The 27,945-nt window shown below is 40.6% G+C and overlaps 1 protein-coding gene across 3 annotated transcripts in view; it reads left to right on the forward strand.

The window, feature by feature from the left end:
- The window catches only part of B3GALNT2 (beta-1,3-N-acetylgalactosaminyltransferase 2), a 63,867-nt gene that overhangs the window by 12,834 nt on the left and 23,088 nt on the right, over positions 1-27,945 (forward strand). For all 3 annotated transcript variants that reach the window (XM_042909403.1, XM_042909401.1, XM_042909402.1), the window contains 4 exons: positions 8,558-8,705; positions 16,228-16,328; positions 19,951-20,144; positions 24,691-24,786. In XM_042909403.1, the coding sequence (XP_042765337.1) occupies positions 8,680-8,705; positions 16,228-16,328; positions 19,951-20,144; positions 24,691-24,786 (417 nt within the window). In that variant the 5' untranslated portion in view covers positions 8,558-8,679. The remainder of the gene's footprint in view (positions 1-8,557; positions 8,706-16,227; positions 16,329-19,950; positions 20,145-24,690; positions 24,787-27,945) is intronic.

The raw sequence follows: 27,945 nt of genomic DNA on the forward strand, positions 1-27,945 counted from the left end.
TTTTTCTTGTGATGAGAACTTTAAGATGTACTCTCTTATCTTAGCAGCTTTTAAGTGTGCATTACAGCATTATCAAGTGTAGCAACAAGGTGTATATTACATCCCATGACTTCTTTATTTTCTTAACCAAAAGTTTGTACCTTTTGACCACCTTCACCCATTTTGGCCGCTGCCCCCCCCCCACCCATCTGTTCTCTCTCTATATATGAGTTCAGTGTTTTATTTTGTTAAGATTCTACATAAAAGTGAGCCCAGGGCCCCCAGGGTGGCTCAGTTGGTTAACACCCGATCTCAGCTCGGGTCATGATCTCACAGTTCGTGAGATGGAGCCCACCATTGGGCTCTGCACTGACACCATGGAGCCTGCTTGGGACGCTCTCTCTCTGCCCCTCCCCCATGCTCTCTCTCTCAAAAATAAACTTTTTTTTTTTTTTTAAAGTAAGACCGTACTGGGGCACCTGGGTAGCTTAGTCAGTTAAGCGTCCGACTTCGGCTCAGGTCGTGATCTTGCGATTTGTGAGTTTGAGCCCCGTGTCGGGCTCTGTGCTGACAGCTCAGAGCCCGGAGCCCGCTTCAGATTCTGTGTCTCTCCATCTCTTGGCCCCTCCCCTGCTCATGCTCTGTGTCTCTCTGTCTCTCGATAATAAATAAACATTAAAAAAAAATTTTAAGTGAGACCGTACTTTGTCTTTGTCTTACTTGGTTCACTTAGCGTAACACCCTCAAAGTCTGTCCACATGGTCAGAAATGGCAAGACTTCTTCTTTTTTATGGCAGGTAATATTCCACTGTATTTATATAGAACACGTTTTCTTTATCCATTCATATCTGTCAGCGAACACAGGTTATTTCCATGTCTTGGCCATCGTAAACAGTGCTGCAGTGAACGTGGGGGTGCAGATACCTTCTCCAGTGACTGTTTTCGTTTCCTTCGGATAAATACCCAGAAGTGGAATTACTGGATCGTGTGGTAGTTCTATTTTTAATTTTTTGAGGAAGCTCCATGCTGCTTAATACAATGGTTACAACATCTTATAGTCCCACTGACGGTGCAGGAACCTTCCTTTTTCTACACTTTGTTACCAACACTTGTTGTTTCTTGTCTTTTTGATACTAGCCGTTCTGCCAGGTGTGAGGTGGTATTTCATTTGGTTTTGATTTGCATTTCCCTGATGGTGAGTTATGTCGGCCATCTTTTCATGTACCTGTTGGCCATCTGTATGTTGTCTTTGGAGATATGTCTATTCAGATCTTCTGCCTATTTTTCAATTGGACCACTTGGGTTTTTTGTTATTGAGTTGTAAGAGTTTTGTTTTGTTTTGTTTTGTTTTGTTTTGTTTTTTTACATATTTTCAGTATTAACCCCTTATCAGACCCATGATTTGCAAATTATTTTCTCCCATTCATAGACTGCCTTTTCATTTTGTTGATGGTTTCCTTTGCTGTGCAGAAGCTTTTTAGTTCGATGTTTACTTTTGCTTTTGTTGCATTTGCTTTCGGTGTCAAATCCAAAAAATCATCCACAAAACCAGTGTCAAGGAGCTTACCACCTATGTTTTATTATAGGAGTTTTATGGTGTCAGGTCTTATGTTCAAGTCTTTGATCCATTTTGAGTTGATATTGTGTATAGTATAAGGTAGTGGTCCAGTGTCATTCTTTTGCATGTGACTGTCCAATTTTCCCAACACCATCTATTAAAGAGACTCCTTTCTCTATTGTATAGTCTTGCCTCCTTTGTAGATTAATTGACCGTATAATTGTGGGTTTATTTCTGGGCTCTCTATTCCATTGATCTGTGTGTCAGTTTTTATGCCAAAACCATACCGTTTTGGTTACTGTATCTTTGTAATACAGTTTGAAATCAGGGAGTGTAATGCCTCCAGTTTTTTGTTTTTCAGTTTTTTCACCTGCGACTCCGCCTCCCTTCTGGCAACCACCAGTTTGTTCGCCGTATTTAAGAGTCTGGTCTGGGGCACCTGGGTGGCTCAGTTGGTTGAGCGCCCAACTGCAGCTCAGGTCATGGTTCATGAATTCGAGCCCCACGTCAGGCTCTCTGCTGTCAGTGCAGAGCCTGCTTCTAATCCTCTGTCCCCTTCTCTCTCTACCCCTCCCCTACTGGCATTCTCTGTCTCTCATTCTCTCTCTCTCTCTCAAAAATAAACATTTAAAAAAAAAGTCTACTTTTTCATCTGTCTCTTTTTTTCTTTGTTTCATCATTTGTTTCTTAAATTCCAAACATGAGTGAAAGCACGTGGTATTCATCTTTCTCTGACTTATTTCACTTAGCATTATACCCTCTTGGTCCATCCGTGTTGTCACACATGGCAAGATCTCATCCTTTATGGCTGAGTAACATTCCATTGTGTATACATAGCACATCTTCATTCATCTATGGATGGACACTCAGACTGCTTCTGTATCCTGGCTGCTGTAAATATCATGCAGCAATAAACATAGGGGTGCATATATCTTTCAGTCGTGTTGATTTGATTTGCAAATACTGACCCACTCTTGCATCCCTGGAATAAATCCCACTTGGTCGTGGTGAAAGGTTTTTTTAATGTATTGTCGGTTTGCTGATATTTTGTTGACATTTTTTGCATCTGTGTTCATCAGAGACCTTGGTCTGTAGCTTTCTTTTTTTGTAGTTGTCTTTATCTGGTTTTGGTATCGAAGTAATGCTGGTCTTGTGGAATAATTTTGAAAGTTTTCTTTCCTCTCCAATTTTTGGAGTATTTGAGAGGAATAGATATTACCTTGTCTTTAAATGTTTGTTTGAATTTACCTGTGAAGCCATCTGGTCCTGGACTTGGTTGGTTTTTGGGTTACTGATTCAGTTTCATTGCTAGTAATCAGTCTGTTCAATTTTCTTTTTCTTACTGATTCAGTTTTGGAAGGTTGTATGTTTCTAGGAAATTACCCATTTCTTCTAGGTTGTCTGATTTGTTGGCAAGTAACCTTATATGTTCCTATAATCCTTTGTATATCTGTGGTGTTGGTTGCTGTTTCTCCTCCTTCATTTCTGATAGTATTTATTTTGAGTCTTTTCTCCCTTTTTTGATGAGTCTAGCTAAAGGTTTATCAATTTTGTTCATGTTTTCAAATGAAACCAGCACCTGGTTTCATTGATCTGTTCCATTGTTTTCTTAGTCTGTACATCTTTTTTTTTTTTTTTTTTTTTAAGTATGCTTCACACCCAGCACAGAGATCAAGGCAGGGCTTGAACTCACGACCCTGAGATCAAGACCTGAGCTGAGATCAGGAGTCGGATACTTAACCAACTGAGCCACCCAGGTGCCCCTAGTCTGTATATCATTTATTTCTGCTCTGATCTTTATTATTTCCTTCTTTTTATTGGCCTTGGATTTTGTTCTTCTAGCTTCTTTGGTATAAGATTAGATTATTTATTTGAGATTTTTCTTGTTTGTTGAGGTAGGCTTGTATTGCTATAATCATCCCTCTTAGAATAGCTTATACTGCACGATGCCTCCAGCTTTGTTCTTCCCCAAGATTGGTTTGGCTATTTAAGGTCTTTTGTGGTTCCATACAAACGTTAGCATTGTTTGTTATATTTCTGTGAAAAGGGCCATTGGAATTTTGATAGGGATTGCATTGAATCTATAGATTGCTTTGGGTAGTGTGGACATGTAAAAATTCTTCCAACCTGTGAGCACAGAATAGCATTCCATTGATTTTCTGTGTACTTTAGTTTCTTTCATCAGGGTCTTGTAGCTTTCAGTGTGCAGGTCTTTGACCTTCTTGTTTAAATTTATTCCTGGGTATTTTATTCTTTGTGATTCTATTGTAAATAGAATTGGTTTCTTTTAGAATTTTTTAAATTTATTTATTTCGAGAGAGACAGAACACGAGAGCAGGAGAAGGACGGAGAGAGAGAATAGCAAGCAGACTCCACACTGTCAGCATGGAGCCTGATGTGAGGCTGGGACTCACAAACCACAGGATCATAACCTGAGCTGAAATCAGTTTTCTGACTCTTAACTGACTGAGCCATCCAGGCGGCCCAGTAGGATTCGTTTCTCAATTTCTTTTCTTTGATAGTTCGTTATCAGTATATAGAAGTGCCACTGATTTTTGTAGATTGTATATCTTGCAACTTTACTGAATTGGTTTATTATTTCTAACAGGTTTTTGGCTGAATCTTTAGAAACCTATTTTTCAATATATCTGGGAGTAGAAGGTTTTAAAAAACATTTTTTTAATGTTTATTATTTTCGAGAGAAAGAGCATGAGTGGGGGAAGGGCAGAGACAGAGGGAGACACAATCCAAAGCAGGTTCCAGGCTCCGAGCTGTCAGCACAGAGCCCGACTCGGGGCTCAAACTCACAAACCATGAGATCATGACCTGAACCAAAGTCGGACGCTTAACTGACTGAGCCACCCAGGCACACCAGGAAGTAGAAGCTTTTTTAAAAGGCCAAAATCTCCTGTGTACTTCTCTTCTGCTAGGAAGGGAGAAATGCATGTGAACGAAAGCAGTTCAACACAAGCAGCTTAGACCTGGATTAGAAGCAGAGAGGATTGGCAGTGGCAGAGAGATCAAAAAGTAATTTGCAACCAGAAGCCATGGGATTTTCACCTGCCACATGGTTATCTTTATTATTTACTTATTTATTTTTAGAAAAATCTTGTTTGGCCTGATAGGAAGAAACCAGGAATAAGCTGTTAGGATAGCCCTGGAGTTTCTTGGGCTTTTTTTTCTTTTTCAATATTTTAAGTTTTTATTATGAAAAGTTTAAGACATACCCAGAAGTAGAAGATTATAACTATTAATATGTAGTCATACACCTACAGTTAAATATTTTTCACAAACACTCCTACCCAGTTCTTCCCACAGGTTTATTTGGAAGCAAATCATAGATAACTTATTCTCTCCATAAATATCTTAGTATATTATCTCTAGAGATAGATGTTAAAAAAAAAACATGACCGCAAAACCATCATCGCAATTAGGAAAATTAATGATGCCTTCCAGTATCTAGTGTTCGAGATTTCCCAATTATCTTTTTTTTTTTAATTCCAGTGTAGTTAACATATATACAGTGTTACATTAGTTTCAGGTGTAGCACGCAGTGATTCAGCACTTCATACGGTACTCGGGGCTCACTGGGTAGATGCCCCTCTCATGGTCCAGTGAAAGATCAGATTCTGAATTGAAGCAAGGGTAGAGTTAATGAGCAAGGGACAGATTGGAGAAATTTTTCATGAAGACTTTTCCACCAAGAACAGGTGAAATTATGTTTTAGGTAATCCATTTCTCTAAGATTTAATTATCTACCAAAAATGAGGCAGCAGTATTTGGCATGTAAAGGGTTGTTTTAGTGACTTTACGGTTTTACTTTTGTGCAACAACCTTGTTTTCTGATGATGTCAGGTAAATGAGGCGTTTAGGTTAAATGTGATTTTGCTCTTCCTTAGCTTTTAATCTTTCCGGAAGACATATTGAAACAGATGACATAGACTCGCCAAAGAGTTTTTGGTATCAGTTTTTTTCCAGTTAGGAAACCGAGGCAAAAGGAATTTAAATACCTTGTTATCAATCCCATGCTGCTTGTTGGTTGTGGAATCAATGTCAGTTACGTCTGGTTACTAAATTCACCTCATTTCTGTCACTAAAATGTACTTACCATCAGTATTTCTCTGAAAAAGTAGGGGGTGAAATGGGATATCATTGCCAATTTTGCACAAGCGTTTAAACTGTTCTCCACATTCAGACTCATTTAGAGTTAGTTCCAGCAGTAGGTACAACTTCCAGTGTACGGTTACACGTATCTGAGAAAGAATGTTCCTGGGCCATGAATTTTTAAAAATTAACATGCTAACCGGAATTTCCAGTGATCTGCTTATCATTAATTCACCGCTTGAACTGGTGTTAACAAATACAAGATCAGAATTTAGTCTCACATGAGCTACATCAAGCTGTGTTGTTAATAGAACAGTGATAAAGAATGGAGTTGGGGTGCCTGGGTGGCTCAGTTGGTTGAGCGTCTGACTTCGGCTCAGGTCATGATCTCGCGGTTTGTGAGTTTGAGCCCCGCATCGGGCTCTGTGCTGACAGCTCGGAGCCTGGAGCCTGCTTCAGATTGTGTCTCCCTCTCTCTCTGCCAATCCCCCACTCATGCTCTGTCTCTTTCTCTCTCTCTGTCTCTCTTTCCCTCTATGTCAAAAATAAATAAACATTAAAAAAAAAATTAAAAAAAAAAAGTCAGACTTTGGCCCAGGTCACGATCTCGCAGTTCATGACTTTGAGCCCTGCGTTAAGCTCTGTGCTGACAACTCAGAGCCTGGAGCTTGCTTTGGATTCTGTCTCCCTCTTTCTGCCCCTCCCCCACTTGTGATCTGTCTCTCTCTCTCTCTCTCTCTTTCTCTTTCTCTCAAATATAAATAAAAACATTAAAAATTTTTTTAAAGGAAAAAGAATGGGGTTAAATTGCCTGGGATTAAACCTTAGCCTAGCCGTTTACTAGTTGTTTGACTTAGCAGAAGTTACTGAGTTCTCTGTGCCTCTTCTCTGTTTAATAAGGAGCCAGCCCCACCTACCTCATGGGGTTGTGAGAATTAAAATGATACTCTGGGGGCTCCTGGGTGGCTCATTCAGTTAAGCACCTGACTCTTGTTTTTGGCTCAGGCTGTGATCTCACACACAGTTCATGGTATTGGGCTCAGCGCTGACAGCACAGAATCTACTTGGTATTCTCTCTCTCCCTCTCTCTGCCCCTCCCTCCTTCACTCTCTCTCTCTCAAAAATAAATAAACTTAAAAAATTTAAAAAAATGATACTCTGTACATATAGGTGTACATTATAGGTGTTCAATAAATGTCCATTATAAGCAAGCTGGTCTAGGAAGATTTGGATTTACATAAAGATAAATTCTTGCCTTTAAAAAAGAATTCATTTCACTACAGGATTCACAGTAGGCTAAAATAACAAGTATCTTTATTCCATTTAGATTGATTTTTTTTTTTTTTAGAAACCTATATCTATTGTGGAAAATAAGGTATCTACACAAAAATTCTTGTATTCCTAGAATTGTTTCAAGGTAATGTCCTTAAAGTATCCTGTTGTCTGTCCCCCAGATTTTCTTTATATTATTTTAATTAGTATTATGTTTTTGTTGACTTTTGACTAAATACCTAGGTCCTGTGGCATATAAAAACATTGCACTTCATACAGTAAAGATCTCTGACCTTCAAGAATTTATTTTTGAAAATATTTTGGATCAGTTCCCACCATTGGCGGAAGAGATAGAACGGATCCCTCATCAGAGCTATATATGAGCTTGTAACTCTCCAGCTTTGAAACTGGTGACAAAAAACAAAGGATCTTTCCCTGCTGTCTTCTTTCTAAGGACAGTTTTTGAGTTTTGGTGTTTTGTGTGTGTTTTTTTTTTAACGTAATCCTGCCCATCAGACCTTAGAGCAGTAAAAAATGAGCCATTTGCATGACTTCTCACTTGATTGTTTTTTGCCTCACTGGAAATATTGCCTTCCTCTTTCATTCTTTGGAACATTTAGCAAGTGATACAAGGTCTGTCGGCTGTGGAATTTATTGGTGTTAATAAGGGTTCTGATACCTTCCAGCATTCGTTTCCCAAAGTTACTAACTGATGGTAACGTAGGCTTTCACCTTTGAAAGCACATATTTGTTGTGGTTGTTGCTTTTGGTCGCTGTTGAGTGCCTACTATTTGGATACCAAACCAGGACCTTTATACACATTATCTCATTTAATTTTTACAACACTTCCGTGAGAGTTACTGCACCCCTTTGTTGTTAGGGAAACTGAGGCTCAAGAAGTTAATTAACTTTTCAGGGTGCCTGGTTGGCTCATTCACTGGAGCATGAGACTTGTTATCTCAGGGTCATGAGTTCGAGTCCCAACATTGGGAGTAGAGATTACTTAAAAAAATTAAAAAATAAAATCTCTAACAAAAAAAGAAAGAAGTTAAATAACTTTTGTAGGTCATAAAAAAGAGCCAGGATTCTGCCTGTGGCCTAACAGACTCTTACTGCCGACTCTTGCATGGTTTATGCCATGGCGCCTTTCCAAACCGATTCTCACCATGAACATCTTGTTAGTTCTAAAGAATTTATGTACTTATGTGAGCATAAGTACATCCATGTGTGTGGAAGACAAAAAGACTGCACCAAAAATGTTATGAGTGGTTATCTGGTTGGTACATCTCTGGGTGGTTTTTAAATTTTTCTTTGGGGTGCCTGGGTGGCTCATTCAGTTAAGCACCCAACTGCAGGTCAGGTCATGATGTCACAGTTCCCCAGTTCGAACCCCACATCGGGCTCTGTGCTGACAGCTCAGAGCCTGGAACCCCTTTGGATTCTGTGTCTCCCTCTCTCTCTATCCCTCCCCTGCTCACGCTCTCTCTCAAAAATAAATAAACATTAAAAAAAACATTTTTTTCTTTGTATTCCTTTGTATTTTCTACACATATGAACATAAGTTCTGTAATAAAATTTTTATGTTACGTGCTGAACTTAGTAATTGACACAGGACATTTCTAATTCATTGTTGCTTATTTCTAGATCAATTGGCCTTATTTCCTCCGTGGAAATCTAGTCACTATGATGTCGTAGTTGGTGTGTTGTCAGCTCGCCATAACCATGAACTTCGAAATGTGATAAGAAGCACCTGGCTGAAGCATCTAATGCAACATCCATCGTTAAGGCAACGGTAGGTCTGCTTCGTCGGCACCTTGCCCGATTTACTGAGTAGGAGTTGTGAAAAACTTCTCCGGGGATGGTCAGAGATGCTAATTTAGGCCTGTGGCCTTTCTCCCTGGGAGAAATGGCCATTTCATTTTGCCTTCCCTCCATGTAACTGGGTCACGAAAGGAAATTTTTCTTAATGTTTATTTAGTTTTGAGAGAGCAAGTGTGCACATGAGCAAGGGAGGGGCAGAGAGAGAGGGAGGCAGAGGATCCCAAGGGGCTCCGCATTGACAGAAAGCCCGACGCGGGGCTCGAACTCATGAACCACGAGATCATGACCTGAGCCGAAGTCGGACACTTAACTGACTGAGTCACCCAGGTGTCCCACAAAAGTAAATTTAACTGAGGCTCTTAGCCAAAAGATAGTTGGGGGAGACTGTATTCATTGGTTAACATACCTGCTATTTATAGATACCTGGTTTGTTTTATTTTGCTTTGTTTCTGCTTTGATTTAGAACAGTAATTTGTAAACGGTTCTAGTCCAGAAGAGTTCTCCGCTTAGACAAGTTTGTGTGTGAATATGCTTTTCGCTAACTCCCCAGAGACGCACTTAGTTTTTTTCTGTTCTGTGCTCTTTTTTAGTTGTGTGGTCTGCAGTGTGTGTGGTACGCCATGCTCTTTTTCCTGACTACCCTTCCAGGGTTGACCTTTGGTAGCACATCTGTTGATATTAGATGGCTTAGTTATCGGTTAGGAGCCCAAGGCCTTGGTCTTCTCAGGGAGACCAGCCTCTGAAGTTACAGAGTGAGAGGCTAGTGGAAGAGAAGCGTGGGAGGTTGAACTCTTAGTCATGTGAGGACACTGAGGCGATGGCCAGTTCTCAGAAGCTCTCTCGGGATTGCATGAAGCTGGCATGTTTGGGACTGAGTAGCTATACAACTGCAGAATTTTCTTATCATCGGCAGTGAACATCTGCAGATTTCCTATCTTATGCATAGCAGCTTTCATTCTTTTTCAAGACCAGTTTCTTTCATTCATGATTTCAGTGATAATAGAACCCACTACCTGGCAAATGAAAGGCCTCAGACTCATCACTACTAATCAGAACCTCCTCTAAAACCTGTACTTCCTACGTAGTCTTTCCCGTCTCTGAAAATAACGACCCCTGGGCGCCTGGGGGGCTCAGTCAGATGAGCGCCCAACTTGCCGAGGTCGTGATCTCGCAGCTTGTGAGTTGGAGCCCCGCGTCGGGCTCTCTGCTGACAGCTTAGAGCCTGGAACCTGCTTCGGATTCTGTGTCTTCCTCTCTCTCTCTGCCTCTCTCTCTCTCTCTGTCTCTCTCTCTCTCTCAAAAATAAATAAATATTCAAAAAAAAAGAAAAAAGAATGTCACTAGGTCAGTCAGGAGAGGGCAAGAGGGAGAACTCTTGGCAGGGACCAGCCTTGTCACTCTGCCGTCGGGTCACCTGAGCACAATGCTCATAGCCTGTTTGTGAGGATGTTGAGGCATCAGGAAAATAGAAGTTTTAAAAATAAAATGTTGTTATCTTGATTTCTTCTTTCTCTCACATGCCACATCCAACCCATCAGCATCTTTTCTTGGTGCTACCTTTACGTCACCTCCAGAATCCAGCCTCTGACCACCTTAACCGCTGCTCTCGGCACCCCAGTCCTCTTACCATCAGCCCACCGCTGCCTCTCACCTGGATGATTGCAGAAGAAGCCTCTATCTGAATTTCCCGCTTCTACCTTTGATCCTCTGTATTTTATTTTCCATACAGCAGCCAGAGTGCTTCTTTTAAAATTAGTCAAATTGTGTCAGTTTTCTGATCCTATGCCTCCTGTTGATTTCTCAAGGTGAAATACTAAGTCTTTACTGTGGCCTTTGACCTTATCTAGATCTGCTTCCCCTACAGTGGTCACCATCACCGTGGTTCAGTACACTAATTGTGCTTCTGCCTCAGGGCCTTTGCACTTACCATCTCCCCTGTCTTTATCACTCTTCCACTGGATATCCTCCTGGTTCCCCGGTCTCAGGTTTTTCAGATCTCTGCTTAGATTAGATGTCACCTTAGCAGCCCCATGTTAAATAGCACCCAACCCCTTTCTGTATCTTCCCTTACTTGACTTTATTTTTCTTTCTAATACTTATCACCAACTAACATGTTTATTATATTTAGCTTTATATATATAAAGTGTTTGTCTTTCTCCATTAGAATGTAGTTTCATGGGTACAAGGACTGGCTTTTTTCACTGATGTATTTCTGATACCTGCAACCTAACTTGGCCCAGGGGAAGGCACTCAACAGCTATTGAGGGAATGACTCAGAACTAAATGTCATGAGGAAAATTGACCTTCAGATATTCACCAGTAATTAATTTGTCATCATAGCATTCCTGCTTTAAATTTAGTAGGTTGGTGATTTGTTTTATAAAAATGATGGGATAGCTGTATAAAAATAGATGTTAGCCCAAACTCCTTCCTGGGGCAGAGTAAGTTTATGGACCTAGTAAGAGTATTTAAGATGGCTTTAAAAAACTAACTTGGTAAATATAATTAATTAGCAAATTTATTCATTTCTGTGTATACTTTTATTGTAATCTTTTTATTTTTGAGAGAGAGAGAGAGAGAGAGGGAGAGGGAGAGTGCTTATGAGCAGGGGAGGGGCAGAGAGAGAGGGAGACACAGAATCCGAGGCAGGCTCCAGGCTCTGAGGTGTCAGCACAGAGCCCGACATGAGCCTCGAACTCACGAACTGTGATGAGCTGAAGTCAGACGCTCAACCGAGTGAACCACCTAGACATCCCTGCACTCTTATTTTAAATGCTAGTTGTTTATAAATGGTACTCTGCCTTAATTGGCCATTAGTAACAGAAAGTGTTTGCATTTCTGTGGCTTACTTTCAAATCTTGCATTTCACTGAAGGAGCCAGACTCCACATATATTTCCAGGACCTTGTTTAATTACAAGCCTTTGTAATAAAATAAATAAGTTGTCAACTTCACAACGTATCTTCTGCACGGAGGTAGTGTGCTGCTCGTGGTAGAATATAAAGATAGTCACGGTGTAGCCTGGGTCTTTATGGGGGAAGTTTAATGGAAGGAAGTAGATGTAATAGTGTAATAAAATGTTATATGTGCTGTGATATAAAGAGATAGAAAACAGCCTGGAGTGTTAGGGAAACCCCAAACAGTGCCATGTAACTGGAGCACGTGGGGTAGGGGCTTGTGGGCGAGAGTGAGGTGAAGCGCTGGGGAAGGAAAGAGAGGCGGAGAGACAGGGATGATGAGGTAAAGAGAGCAGGGAGGGTGTGGGACCAAGGGGTAGGCAGCGGCCGGGTCACGCACAACAGCCGTGGGGACAGGCCGAGGGGCTGGACTAAAGCGTGACCTTCGAGGAAAATGACGTCAGTAAGTGGGGGGGGGGGGGGGAGGAGGAGGAGGAGGATTGCTAGCTTTTAACATGGAGAATAGTGAAAGCATCAGTCGACACGGAAAATGCCAGATGAGAAGAGCAGGTGTCATGGGAAAGAAGTCCGCTGTGGGAATGTTGAGTTTGTGGTAGCTCCTGGCGGTGGTGTGCTAGTGAGTGTTTACCAGCTGGCTCTCTGAGAAATGAGTATGTTTGTATGTACGTGTATGTTTGCGGTAAGTTTTGTTGATACAAAGGATGTACGGCACACAAGTGACAGGATGACTTGTATGATACTCTTTATTACAAATTCCGTGTAGCCAGCAGATTCTCCTGTGAATGCTTTTATTGTTTTGGACTTGACTTACGCTTGCCACTGACAAAAGAGTGTAGTTCTGACATAAACGTTCCCTTTAAGTTAAAGAGTAAAACTAAAGTGACAACTGAGGTATGTGCCGGAAGTTTACTCTCAGTCAGTAGAGTCCACAGCTTCTTTGCTGAATCAGATGATAGGTTTTGGTCAGTGGAAGAGTATTTCCTCAATTTTTTGTACCATTCACAGCGGGATGGCTACAAACACGTAGCTTTTGTCTTTTAATTTTTATTTACTTATTTTTAATTCAAGTATAATGAACATACAATGTTGCATTATCTCAGGAGTATGATAGGGTGGTTCAGCAGTTCCATTCAGTACTCAGTGCTCATTATGAGCAGCGTGCTCTTTTTTAAAGAAAAAAAATTTTAAGTTTATTTATTTATTTTGAGAGGTGGGCAGTGAAGGAGAGAGCATCCCAAGCCGGCTCCGCACCAGCAGCACAGAACCCGATGCGGGGCCGAAACTCACAAACTGTGCGATCATGACCTGAGCTGAAACTAGGAGTCGGATGTTTAACTGACCGAGCCACCCAGGCGCCCCACAATAAGGGTGCCCTTCACGTATTTCAGCTGTCCCCCCTCCCCACCTTCCCTCTGAATTAGCGTCTCTAGTTTGGACCCATCTTCTAAGTAAAAGGTCCCTATATTCATTGGACACCTTCACCTAGATGGCCTACAGGTGTAGGCCAGTTTGTTTTCTCTAGTTAAGAGTCTGTTTTGTCTTTCTCTGGCTTACTTCACTTAGCATTATCCTCTCTAGATCCATCCATGTTGTTGCAAATGGCAAGAGTTCATTCTTTTTTTATGGCTCAGTGATATTGCATCGTATATCTATACATCTCCCTGATCCATCCATCTATCAGTGGGCACTGGAATTGTTTCCATGGCCTGATACTGGCTGCGGTAAACACAGGGATGCACATATCTTTTCAAATTAGTGTTTTTGTTTCCTTTGGATAAGTAGCCAATAGTGGCATTACTGGATCATATGGTAATTCTATCTGTAATTTTTTGAGGACCCTCCGCACAGTGGCTGCACCAATTCGCGTTCCCACCAACAGCGCACAAGTGTTCCTTTTTCTCCACATCCTGGCCAACACTTGTTTCTTGTGTTTTTGATTTTAGCCATTCTGACAGGTGCGAGGTGATGTCTCATTGTAGTTTTGATTTGCATTTCTGTATGGTGAGTGATGTTGAGCATCTTTTCATGTGTCTGTTGGCCATCTGGATGTCTTCTTTGGAAGAATGTCTATTCATGTCTTCTGACTATTTTTTTTTTTTTTTTAATTTTTTTTTTTCAACGTTTTTTATTTATTTTTCGGACAGAGAGAGACAGAGCATGAACGGGGGAGGGTCAGAGAGAGAGGGAGACACAGAATCGGAAACAGGCTCCAGGCTCCGAGCCATCAGCCCAGAGCCTGACGCGGGGCTCGAACTCACGGACCGCGAGATCGTGACCTGGCTGAAGTCGGACGCTTAACCGACTGCGCCACCCAGGCGCCCCCCTTCTGACTATTTTTAATTGGATTATTTAGTTTTTTGGTGTTGAGTTGTGTAAGTTCTTTATACATTTTGAATACTATCCCCTTATCGGATATGTCATTTGCAAATATCTTCTCCCATTCAGTAGGTTGCCTTTTTTTAGTTTCATTGATTTTTTCCTTCACGGTGCAGAAGCTTTTTATTTTGGTGTAGTCCCAGTAGTTTAATTTTGCTTTTGTTTCCCTTGCCTGAGGAGACATATCTAGACAAATGTTTCTATGGCCAATGTCAGAGAAATTACTGCCCTTGTTTTCTTCTAGGAGTTTTATGGTTTCGGGTCTCACATTTAGGTCTTAAACCATTTTGAGTTTATTTTTGTGTATGGTATGTGAAAGTGGTCCAGTTCATTCCTTTGCATGTAGCTGTCCAGTTTTCCCAGCACCATTTGTTGAAGAGACTGTCTTTTCCCATTGGATGTTCTTACTTCCTTTGTCATAGATTAATTGACCATATAATTGCGGGTTTATTTCTGGGCTCTCTGTCCTGTTGCGTTGATCTGTACAGACATGGCACATTTTTAAGTTTAATCTGCATTACCTTTTCCTCCAACATTTACTTTTTTCCCCCCCTCCCATCACTTAAAGTCAACAAAACAATAAATAAAACCCTTATTTGTAGTGTTTGCTCCCTTCCGTGGTGTAAATACTCTCACCGTGACCACTTTGAACTAACTAATGCAACATCTCTGAACATAGAGTTCGGGAAGGTATGTATTAATTAGCACACCATTATATTTCCACCACATGGATAGAATAGATAAAAATAACCTCAAGAGCATAGATAACAGTGAAATGATTAAGAAACGATTAACTCAGGTATTTTCTTTGTTTTTAATGTAATGTATTAATTGTAAGTTTATGTAATTTAATAAAGGCCAGGCTTAATAACCAGCCCACACAATTCCCAAAAATTTAGCGGTTGGCTCTCTCAAGCCAGTGGGCACAGGCTCCAGCACCTGTCACCTGTAGGCCATCTAGGTGAAGGTGTCCAATGAATATAGGGACCTTTTACTTAGAAGATGGGTCCAAACTAGAGACGCTAATTCAGAAATCATTCTCAAGCCAGTTGAAGCCTCAGGAATAAACCGTGTCCAGGGAGAGCAAGCAAAAAAGAAAAGGAAGAGACAAGGGCAAAGCCCTGCTTTAGTCATCTCTCCTAATGGACAAGCTGGGGAAGAAGAGCCAGTGAGGGGACTGAGCCGGCCGTGTAACGGAGGGGAAAGAGCCCTGTCCAGGCTATCAAACCACAGGTTTGAGGTGGCGCTATCGAACCACAGGTTGAAGGGTTGAAAAGCATCTGTTGATTTAACAGCGAATCAGTGGCTACATTGGGGTAAACATCTCAGTGTAAGTGTTGGGTATCGAGGTTAGAATCTCTGTTTTATAAAATGAGTGGGACGTGAGAAGTTAGAGCCTGCAACTTTAGTTAATTCCTTTGTAGGACTTTAAAGGAAAGGGTAGAGACAAGGAAGGGATGGCAGCTATACAGAAATTAATACCAAGACTTCGTCGGGGCACCTGGGTGGCTCAGTCGGCTAAGCGTCCAACTTTGGCTCAGGTCATAATGTCATAGTTCATGAGTTGGAGCCCCACGTGGGGCTCTGTGCTGACAGCTCAGAGCCTGGAGCCTGCTTCGGATTCCGTGTCTCCCTCGCTCTCTGCCCTTCCCCCGCTAATGCTGTCTCTCTGTCAGAAATGAATAAACAATAAAAAAAAATTTAAAAAAAAAACACAAAAAACACTTCATCGTATTTATAATGTGTAGGGAAGGGACCACACGGTACAGGTAACCGGCAAAGAAAGGTGTAGGAGAGGACCTCCTCTTGCATAGACAGACTGCTCTGGAGCAAAGGAATACCTTCTGACAAGGAAGGAAGCAAGTCGAGAAGATTGCAGACAGAGATACGTTTGTGGGTCGGGGCATGAGAAACTGGCTTTACTGTAGTTTGCTCATAACTGGTGTGAGCGTCTGCTGGCGGCCAGGCCAGACACTCAGACTTGCTTTAAAACAGCACGACAGTGGAGGGCTTACGCGGAAGGCACTTGGTGGCTGGCGACTTTTGGGTTGCTGGTTCTTTTGCTGGACTGGAAAAGGAAAGTTGGAATGAACGTCATAAATACTTGTGTCTCACAGCAAAAGCTCTGATGTGGGTGTGAGAAACGTGTGTGCGCAAAGTAAAGATCAGTATCTGATGTTAATGCCAACGTCTCTCTCAGTGTGCTTGTCAAGTTCATAATAGGTGCTCGTGGCTGCGAGGTGCCCGTGGAAGACAGGGAAGACCCTTACTCCTGCCGACTGCTCAACATCACGAACCCAGGTGAGTTGCCCTTTTCCTCAGCCCTGTCACTCCGTGTACAAGTCTGGTGTGGACGAAAAGCTGCTAAGCTCCCTAGCCCCCGTGGTCCATTTTTATTTAGCAGACTAAAATTCAGCTTTCATCCAAGTGTAGCTTTCATCTTTTTTGACAGTTGACTGATCACTGTTCAGTCTTTATAGATATACATAACTTCAGGATCCAGGAGAGTTAGCTGCTCAGCGTGATTCAGATGCATCTGGAGATTCCTCACGCCTAGATAAGTCCTGAATAACGGAATCTTGAACTTGGAGATAACTGCTCACTTCACTGTCTTGTCGAGTTAGAGTGACCTTGGTACAAATACTGTGAATCGGCTTTCTCTTAGGATTATTGTCTAAGCTTCTGCAAAAGAAAGAAATGGCAAAAAAATTAAAAAAAAATTTTTTCTTTTAACGTTTGTTTTTGAGAGAGAGAGAGAGAGAGAGAGAGAGAGACAGAGTGGGAGCGGGGGACAGTCAGAGAGAGAGGGAGACACAGAATCCGAAGGGGGCTGTAGGCTCTGAGCTGTCAGCACAGAGCCCGATGCGGGTCTTGCACGCATAAACAGTGAGATCAGACCTGAGCTCAAGTTGGACGCTTAACCAACTGAGCCACCCAGGTGCCCCCCAAAATTTTAAATATGAGTAATATTTCACATTCCTTATAGTTCAAGATTTCTGGGAGTTCTAATGAGGCAGAGAGATGGTCTGATTGGGTTCCCTTTGTTACCAGGGAACCGATTTTAGGTAATTGTGGATTGTATAACCGTTTATCTTTCTTAATCCACATTTCCTATTTTCAACTGTGTTTCTAAGGGAGATTAAACTTTTCAGTCTTAAATGTGCTGATTATGACTTCTGGTATTTTGAGATTTGTCAAACCTGTATGATTATATACACCTCACTTTTATAGGTTAAGTGTGTGGGCTTTGGAGTCTGGCTTCATGGCTTTAAATCTAGGCTCTGCCTTTTCTAGGTGTGACCTTTGATCAATTATTTACCCGTTTTGTGTCTCAGTTTCCTTTTTTTTAATGTTTATTCATTTTTGAGAGAGAGAATGAGTGAGCTGGGGAGGGGCAGAGAGAGGGAGACACAGAATCCAAAGCAGGCCCCAGGCTCCGGGCTGTCAGCACAGAGCCCGACAAAGGGCTCGAACCCACAAACCATGAGATCATGACCTGTGCCAAAGTCGGACGCTTAACAGACTGAGCCACCCAGGCGCCCCGTGCCTCAGTTTCATCATCCATAAAGTGGACATGAAAGTTCTTACCTCATAGGGACTGACTGGATGAAATAAGTTGGTATATACGTATAATATTTAGAATAGTTCTTGGGATGTAGTAGGTAGTTAATTTTATTTTAAAGAACCTGCCTTTTATAAAGTTCAGTTTCTATCAGCTTTTTAAATAAATTGTACCGTATTTTCAGGTCTGTAGGGTAAAGCAGAGGTTTCTTACTCCCAATCTTTTAGTTAATGTTGCAATTACAATTTCATGGGCAATTGTGTTTGTCTTGAGAGAAGGTCCCTTCGCTTGCACTGTAGTCCCAGAGGGACCATGAGCCTAATAAAATGTATTACCGATGATGTAAGAGTAGCCTAGAACGAATTACATTTGAAACCCAAAACCAAATCAAATTTTTAAAAATGTCACCTTAAATTAACCAGGCTTTTATTATTTTGAGGGTTACTATTCATTAATAGTAAGAGAGTGGAGCTGTCGGTTAATAGAAGATTTTCATATATGTAATACTTAGCTTACAAATTTTTAGAAAATATGAGTAACTAAATTTATATTGAATCTAATTTTATCGTTTTTGATGACTCAGACAGCATTTAGGTTTATTTTAATACCTTAAGGTCATCATGAGCACTAATCATCATGATACTCTGGCTGTGTAGAAGAGTTGATTAATGTAGCATTATCAAAGCAACACAGTTTCCTGTGTCTAGGTAGCCTGAAGTCCAAGGTCCATCTGTTTTAAATAGATATGTAATTATGCTATAATATGCTTAACCTGTTGGCCTTTAACATACATGCTTATATTTTGAATATCTTAAATTTACTGAGTGTATGAAAAAGAAAAACTTCTGCCGTCATCCAGTTTATTTAGCGTCTAGACTCCCTGGCCAGTGTTTGCCCAGCTCATGATAAAAAGTGTATCCTCCCTTTTCACCCTCCTGCTCATGTATGTGATTGGGTAGGAGCAATTGATTCCACTTAGTCACATTTTATTGAGCATCTGTTAAGTGTAAAAGAGCATTCTAGAAATTCTTAGGTAGGGATCCAAATGATCCACTGGGTGTCAGAAGAAGACTGAATTTCTATTTAACTGAAAATAAAACGTAATATTTATAGACTGAGCACACTGGTAACAGTAATATATGTGCATATTTTGTAAGTAAATATATGAGTGTGTATACAAATGTGTTTAACTGATGGGGTTGTGTGAGCAGCAAAATTGGAAAGCCACAGCTCTAAAAGATACAAAGGACTTTGAGAAAATCTTGTAGAATAGGTCTTTATATTACTTCACAAAGTGGCACCGATGTTCTCAGCCATGTGAACTCCTTCATGTAATCGGGCCTGATTCATTTATGGTAATTAAAAATGCTATTTGAAAAGGACAGTTTTTGGCTTTGATTTAGACCAGGGAGTGTAAAGTGCACTGAGTTCAAAGTCAATAAACCTGGGGTTGATTCCTGGCTCTGCCACTTTCTGTGACCTTGAGTGAGTCGCTGAAATCACCAGGCCTCAGTATCGTAACCCACGATGCCAGATAATGCCGTACGACGTAGCAGTTGTGAAGATGTGAGCGTGATGGGGCCTGGTGCACGGGATGTGATGAAATGCTTGCTGTGTGTGATGTGCTCCTCTTTTACCAGTATTGCATAGGGTTTTTCAGCGTTGTTGGAAGTGATTTCAAGTACTTTTGTCTTATGACATCACAAGTATTTGATTTTTTTATTTTTTACTTATTTTTTTAGGTTTTTTTTTCATGTTTATTTATTATTGAGGGAGAGAGAGAGACAGAGTGCTAGTGGGGGAGGGGTAGAGAGAGAGGGAGACAGAATCTGAGCAGGCTTCAGGCTGTGAGCCGTCAGCACAGAGTCTGACGCGGGGCTCGAACTCACGAATCGCAAAATCGTGACCTGAGCCGAAGCCGGGTGCTTAACTGACTGAACCACCCGGGCACCCCAGCGACATCACAAATATTTTAAATTGCCCAGCAAGAAATAGGAATTTTGGAATTTGCAGAGCAAGACTAAATTTTCTCATTATTTATGACTGTGTTAGGTACTGTTTTTAATATCCCTGTTTATCCAACCTTTCCTAATAGATAGATGCCTTTGATAATATTCCTCTGTGGCGTTTGGACATGTATATGCCCACATGTGTATACAAAAACTTACTAAAGTTGTTCTGATAATTAAATATTTTACCAAGATGTGGGTGAGAACTTCATTCTTAAATTTCCAAATAAGTTTGTTTTTGTTCCTGGAAGCAGCCATATTTCTGGAGAGTTTTTTTAGTTACTGTCATTTGTGAATTATACGATTATATTTCTTTGGTTACGTAAAACTCCTTTTCTCCTTACATCCTTAGTTTTGAACCAGGAAATCGAGGCATTCAGTCTTTCTGAGGACACCTCATCAGGAATTTCTGAGGACCAGGTTGTCAGCGTGACCTTCCGAGTCCTCTACCCGATTGTTATTACCAGTCTTGGGGTGTTTTATGACGCCAGCGATGTGGGTTTCCAGAGGAACATCACTGTCAAGCTTTATCAGGCAGAACAAGAGGTATGCACTGTTTTGGTTTTTTTTTTTTTTTTTTTTACAAATTCCTCCCAGTTTTCTTTTTAAAAAACACCAGCTTTTTCCTCATGGCACATAGCAGATTGGGAGACTACATAATTACCTGTGGTTGGAAGACTTCCCTTACTAATTGGATACACGATAGCATAATATATTCATATGCTGGTTTGGGAAGAGAATACCAATGGATAATAACCGTCTTGTATCTAGAAAAGAAAAAAATTGGACCAGATTAGAAATTCCCAACCGAAAATCCCCTAAAGCCTAAGGAATTACAAAAGTTGATAGTGAACGTAAAAACTTTGGGACTCTGAGGTATAAGCGAGTGTTATTGTCTCTGTTCCAAGCCTGAAAGCCTGTCGCTATAATGCAAGGCTGACAGCTGCTTCAAAGGTCTTTTGTAATGAGGATGTAGAGGGAAGGAAAGTTTAAAACAGCTGGGCTTAACTGTGTTCCTGGTACGTGGGGAAATCTGATTTGTTCACAGAGCATATCTGAAGGAGTATGTCAGTGAGGAATTGCATTTGAAAAGATCCATTTGTGGGTTTTAAACTATAGAAATCTTGGCGGAATTCTACAGTGAACACCCATGTATCTAGCTGATTTCTACAATAGTTAATATTTTGCTGCATTTGCTTTATCATGTACATAGTTGTTTCTCGATCCTTTTTTTTTTTTCCTTACTGAATTTCAGAGTCAGTGTCAGGCATCAGTACACTTTGGCCCTAAACACTTCAGCATACATGTCATTAATTAGACTTTAATGTTTGTTTGTGGTTTTTAATTTTTATTTATTTACTTTTTTAAAGTTTATTTAAGAAATCTCTATACCCCACATGGGACTTGAACTCACGACCCCGAGATCAAGAGTCACGTGCTCTTCCGACTGAGACAGCCAGGCACCCCTCAGTCAGTTTAAACTGCACAAGGTTGTGTAAACCAAACTCCTGTCCCCTTGTCCCTTTCCTAGAGGTAGCCTTTTTTTTTTTTTCTTTTCTGTTACCATTGACTAGTTTTGCCTCTTGTGGGATTTTATATGTAAATAGAATCAAAAAGTACTCTCCTGTGTAAGGCTCTTTTCACTCAACGTGTTTTTGTCACCCATACGTGTTCTTGTATGTATTAGTGAATTTTCCCTTCCCTTTTACTTTTTTTTTTAAGTGAGCTCTGTGCCCAATGTGGGGCTTGAGACCTGAGACCAAGAGGGCAAATTCTGCCAACTGAGCCACCCAACGCCCCATCCCTTTTCCTTTTTTTTTTTTTTTTTCTGAGTTGTATTCCAGCAATATGTTATCTGTTCTCCTGATAGTGGGCATATAGAATGTTACCAGGGTTCTTATTTATTTTTTATTCTGTTAGTGGGATGAATTACATTTTTTGGTTTTGAAATGTTAAGCCAACCTCCTATTCGTCTTGGTCAAGATATGTCATTTTTTTTTTTTTTTTATGTTGCTAGAAATTGTGTTTCTTGAGGACAGCATGTAGTTGGGTCTTCCTTTTTATCCAGTCTGAGAATCTCTACTTTTTTACATGGAGTGTTTATCCATTTACATTTAATGCAACTCTTGAAGTGGTTAGGTTTCTGTTTTTCATATTGCTATTTGTTTTCTGTTTGTTCCACTGTTTTTCATTTCTCTGTTCCTCTTTTCCTGCCTTCTTTGGGTTTGAATATTTTTTAGGATTCCATTTTAATTTCTCTGTTGTCCTTTCAGCTACAGTCTTTGTATTACTATTTTTGCATGTGTGTGGTTGACGGAAAGACTATAATACACATCTTAAACTTTTCTTTGTTGTTGTGTACCATTTCATGTAAAATATAAGAACAATACAGCGTTACAACTTTTGCTTTAAGCAGCTAAATGTGGGGGCGCCTGGGTGGCTCAGTCGGTTAAGCATCCGACTTCGGCTCAGGTCATCATCTCACCGTTTGTGTGTTCAAGCCCCGCATCAGGCTCTGTGCTGACAGCTCAGAGCCTGGAGCCTGCTTTGGATTCTGTCTCCCTCTCTCTCTGCCCCTCTCCGGCTCGCACTGTCCCTCTATCTTTCTCTCAAAAACAAGTAAACATTAAAAAAAAAAAAAAATACAGTTAAATGTGTATGAAAGTAATTTAGAGAAGGTATAATCTTTTATATTTGCCCACACACATATTTACCTTATCCGGTGCTCTTCATTCCTTCCTGAATATTGAAGTTTCCTGAATATGCAAGTTTACTGGTAATGAATTTGCTTAGTTTTCATTTTTCTGAAAATGTTTTTGTTTTGCTTTTATTCTGTCCCCCCCCCCTCCTTTTTTTCTTATGGAATATTTTCTGGATATAGAAATTATGGAATGATTTTTTTTCTCTTCAATATTTTTAAGATGTCAGCTCAGTATTTTCTGGCCTCCATTGTGTCTGGTGTTCAGCCAACTAGCTTTCATACTGCCTCTGGGAAGATATATGTTATGTGGTTTTTGCCTGCTTTTCCTGGCTGCTGTGAAGATTTTCTCTTTATATTTGGTTTTAAAAGCAGCTAGATTGTGTTGCACTTTGGTGTGGCTTTCTCTTTGTGTCTATTTTGCTTAGGGTTTGCCAACTTTCTTGAATCTGTAAGTTTGTCTTTTACCAAATTTGGGAAACCTTCAGCTATTACGTCTTCAAAAAATTTTGCTCAACCCCATTTCTCCACTGATTTCGGGATTCCAATTACATGTATATTAGACCTTTTTTCTGTTTTTCAGATTTGATCATTTCCATTAATCTGTATTCAAATTCACTGACTCTTCTGGCATCTCAAATCTGCTGTTAAGCCTGGCCAGTGAATTTATTTTAGATATTGTCCTTCTCAGTTCTAGAATTTCCCTTTAACTCTCTTTTGTAGTTTTATTTCTCTGAAATTTCCTGTTCATTCATATTTGACCATATTTTCTTTGCAGCTTTGACCTTAGTTATAATTATGGCTTTAAAATACTGTCTGTTTATTCTAGTATTTGAATCATGTTGAAATCTGTCTCCATTGATTATCATCTTTTCTCTTGAGCATGGATAACATTTTCCTTGTGTATCTTTTCTCAAGTAACTTTGGATTATATCCTAGATACTGTGAATAATTCATTGCAGGATCTCTGGATCCAATTATATTCCATGCAGAGTTGATTTTTTTGTTTGTTTGTTTTAGGCAGGCAGCTACATTGGCTGAGAGAGACTTTAGACTTTTTCTCCTTTGCAATGGGCAGCAGCTGAAATCTCTGTTCAGTTCTTTGGGACTTTGATGGGCTACTTGGATTCCGCTTTGAATGTGGCTGTCATGATTCTAAGTCAGCCACAGATTTGGGCAGAATTTATATGAAGAATTTAGGATTCTCTCTTTTTGACCTTTTACTTTTCAGGATTTTCCTCACTTTGTAGCTGGTGTGTTTATCCCAACTCTGTCCTTTGATTTTTTTCAACCAGAATAATGGCAGTTTTTAATTAGAATTTCTAGTTGCCCTTGCAAGGTGTGCCTTCAGACTAAGAACCATTTAAAAAATGTTTTTGTTTTTTTTTTTTTAATGTGCCATACTTCCTAGTATTGATTTTCCTCCAGTTTCAGCCTGTTCACATTCCAGTGCCTTCAGATCTTTTTTTTTTTTTTTGGTTTTGTCCAGTGTTCATAATTGTTATCTATAGAATTGTTATCTATAGAAGAACTCAGTTTTTTTAGACATCATTAAACTTACTTCTGTATTATTTTGAACATTAATTGTTAGTAACAGATACAGTGTTAGAGAGCAACCAGTAAATATGTAAATCAATTTAAGATTAGATTTATTTTTTTTGCATTTTGTCCTATTCCTGCCTTTTCTAAAGAATCTGTAGTTAGTGAATGTGCTTAATTACATAAATGTAAGCAGGAGGGAACAAATCCTACTAATGATTCCAGCCATTATGATTACAGTGAGAGAGCTTCATGAAATGACTCAGGTATGGGAGTTTATGTTTTATTGTGGTTAAGTTTCACTGATACAAAAATTCAAACACATAACTAAAACAGCAGGTCTCTGGATTCCACTGTTATCCTGATCTAGAAATTAGGATTACTTTCGGATCTTTTTAACATTTTTTTAAATGTTTATTTATTTTTGAGAGACAGCATGAGTGCAGGAGGGGCAGAGAGAGCTGACACACAGTATCTAAAGCAGGCTCCAGGCTCTGAGCTGTCAGCCCAGAGACTGATGTGGGGCTCGAACTCAGGAACCGCGAAATCATGACCTGAGCTGAAGTCAGATGCTTAACCAACTGAGCCATCCAGGCGCCCCTAGTTAGTGTTTTAGAACTTCGTGACAACTTTCGTTATCTTAAATACCTATTTAATAACCACGATTTCACGGGAAAACACAAATGATGTCTAAATGACAGGAGACCTGTATTAACTGTGGCTGGGCCATCGAGAATTATGCTGACCAAGACAGAAGAGGTTTGCAAACTTGCTGCAGATGTACTAACATGAAGTCTTTTCTCTTTGTTTTTTTCCTATTTCTCGCCTCCTCCTCCCCCTCCCCCCCATCCGTAGGAGGCCCTCTTCGTGGCCCGTTTTAGTCCTCCGAGCTGTGGTGTGCAAGTGAACAAGCTGTGGTACAAGCCTGTGGAGCAGTTCATCTTGCCCGAGGTATGGGGGATAAGGAAGAGGCCGTGATACCAGTTCAGTCCTTCGTAGGCCAGGTTACGTTCTGCAGAGACAGGCACTCCGTTTTTTGTTGTATGAGGACAGCTCTCCAGAGTGTAGGTGAGGCTACCGCGGTGCGTGTATTGTGTACCGAGATGTGGCTCTCTGCATCGGACTGCCACGGAGCTCCAGGATGCCCCAGGGGCTGCCAAACCACACTCTTTGGAAAGCATTCGTGTTCCCATGGTTTATTTAGCAGAGTACGGCATGCCTATTTTAATGCCAAAGGATAATAATAGGCACGGGCTGATGGAAACACCAGATGCAGACACCATTTGAATGAGTCAGGTAGTTTACTTAATCTAAAGATGGGGGTGGTGAGTGCAGACAGGATAATTGCAGAGAGATCGGCCACAATTCCAAGGTGAATAAAGCTCTCCAGGTTATGGAACATGTCTGAGAAGAGCTGTCCCCTTCTAGATCCTTCTAGGTCCAGTCTTAAGCACATGTGTTCTAGAGATCCCCTCACTCACCTGCCAAGCGCCTCATCAGTCCTGCGGTGAAGCCACAGTTTGGCTGCTGAGCCTTGCACGGTTGGGCACGAACAGATCGCTCATCCGTCAGCTTCAGCCTTTCCAGGCTGGATCAGTCTGTTCTGAGTCCATTCCTCAGTTCAGTGCTTTGGAACCACGGTAGGGATCAGTTTCCCAAGCATCTCTGGGAGTCACTTTAGATCTCCCGTAGAGTTCAATGCCGCAACGTCAAAGGCGAGCTAAAACGTGGACGCTAGACAGCTGATCGGTTCTGCGGGCTAACCAAGAGACATTTTCCTACCACTGGTCTTGTGGGTTCTGTTTACTTTTGCAACACATCTTACAGTACTCTGTGGATCTTTCGAGTTAAGTACAAGCAGTTGGAACTATCTATGTAAATTCTGTAGATGTGAAAGGGATCGCCTTCATTTCACCTGTACATGAACTTCTGCTTAAAAACATTTTAAATAAAAGTGAAACTAAAATGCACTGGGAAAAAATTTCCAATTTCTCAGTGTTACACAACAACCAGTAGCAGGCATCCTCATGCTCCTTCCTCTTTGGTGTACGTAACGTTCTTTTCTTAGAGTAAGTTGTTGGTTTGGACTTGCTACGAATTTTTGAGGCATACGATTGATTTCTTTCAGGAGGGCAGCTTAGCAGTTTGTATCAGTTTGAGTCATCATCAGCATTATATGAGAATGCCTGTTTTCCTGTGTCCTTGTATTCCTTTTAATTTCATATATGAACTTTTTTCTTTGTTACGTGATGTACCGTAAAAGGTATCTTCTAATTAAGAGTAGTGGCTTAGCTATGCTACGTATTAGATCTCAGCTTTTGAGGAAGCCATTCTTTGGTTTGTGTTTATTTATTTGTTTATTTTAATTTTTTTTAATGTTTTTATTTATTTTTGAGAGAGCACAAGCGGGGGAGGGAGTGAGGGGGGACAGAGGATCTGAAGCCGGGCTCTGTGCTGACCGGCTGACAGCAGCAAGCCCGATGTGGGGCTCGAACTCACTAACCATAAGATCACGACCTGAGCCAAAGCCAAGAGTAGGATGCTTAACCGACTGAGCCACCCAGGCACCCCTGACCCCTTCCTCTTAAAGAGTTTCTACATTTTGCCACCATCAGCAGTTTGAGCCAGATAATTCTTTGTTGTAGGGACTGTCCTGTTCATGAAAGGAACATTGGGCTCCTCACTTACAGCACGGAGCCTGCCTGGGATTCTCTCTCTCCCTCTTTCTCTGCCCCTCCCCTGCATGCACTGTCTCTGTCTCTCCCAAATAAATAAACTTTAAAAAACAAAAAGAGGAAGGAGTCACAGTGTGGGGCAAAGAGGAAGAAAATAAGCTTTAATACTTCAGGCTAATCAGTTTTTTGGAGTCTGGCCCATTATCTTGGTCAGCTGGAAGGAATTAAGAATTTTTATTAGTCCACAAAAATTACTACTTTCTGTTAGAATGAATGTCCCTGTTCTTTGGAAATATATGTTGGATGTCGTGATGTCCACATTTTGTTTTGAAGTTTTTCAACAGCAAACAACCAAAAAAAATGCATGTGTAAACAGAGATAAAGCAGATGTGGCCAAATGTTGACACCTGGTGAGTCTAGGTGATTTGGGTGTTAATTTCAACTTTGCTGTAGCTTTGAAGTTTTTCAAAATAAAAACTGGCCTGAGGTCAGGATGGTGATCTAGCAATAGGTACTAAATGTTGGGATGGTGAGTGGGCATCTTAGTTAAGATTTAAAAAAAAAAAAAAAAGATTTTTCATCTCCATGGCCTGGTGATCCTTGTCACTTTAAGGTTCAAGCAAAATTGACTTTTTACTTTTCACTACTTCTAAGTAATATTTTTTTCTTTCAAAATATGCATGGGATGCCTGGGTGGCTCAGTTGGTTAAGCGTCTGACTTCGGCCCAGGTCATGATCTCACGGCTTGTGAGTTCGAGCCCGTATCAGGCTCTGTGCTGACAGCTCGGAGCCTGGAGCCTGCTTCGGATTCTGTGTCTCCCTCTCTCTCTGCTCCTCCCTAGCTCATGCTCACACATTCTCTCTCTCTCTCTCAAAAATAAATCAACTTAAAAAAAAATTTTTAAAGCATGCAGTTATTTAACAGTGGCTATACCTCGTGGTGAGGAGGTAGGATTATGGATGACTTTTATTTTCTTCTTTTTGTGTATTTTCTAAGTGTTCTGTAATAAATACATATCAGCTTTATAAAAACAAAACACTCTTTAAAAATTCTGTCCTTTTACACAAACTCCTGTTTTTGTTGAAATCACGTTTAATTGTACATAGGTACTCATTTTTGTTGCTTCAAGCCTAATTAGGCTTATTAACACAGGAAAAACCATAGCGATGAATGGTTTGCCTGCATATCATCAGCACAGAATGACAGAAGAAAAGCATCATTTGTGCCATTTTCGAGAGAGTAGAAGATGATTTGTTCATCATCTTATTCCCTCCACACTTGAGTGTCCTGGAGTAACGTGTCAGCGGTAGAGCTTGTCAAGTAAGCAGGTCTCCTGTAATGTCTTCATTGTGTGACGCACTAAAGCATAAATCTCAGTGGGAGTCACAAATTTAAATGGAGGCTGCTGTGTGCTTCTCTTAAAATATTTCTCTA

This window comes from Panthera leo, chromosome D2, assembly GCF_018350215.1.
Source record: "Panthera leo isolate Ple1 chromosome D2, P.leo_Ple1_pat1.1, whole genome shotgun sequence".
Taxonomy (NCBI): domain Eukaryota; kingdom Metazoa; phylum Chordata; class Mammalia; order Carnivora; family Felidae; genus Panthera; species Panthera leo.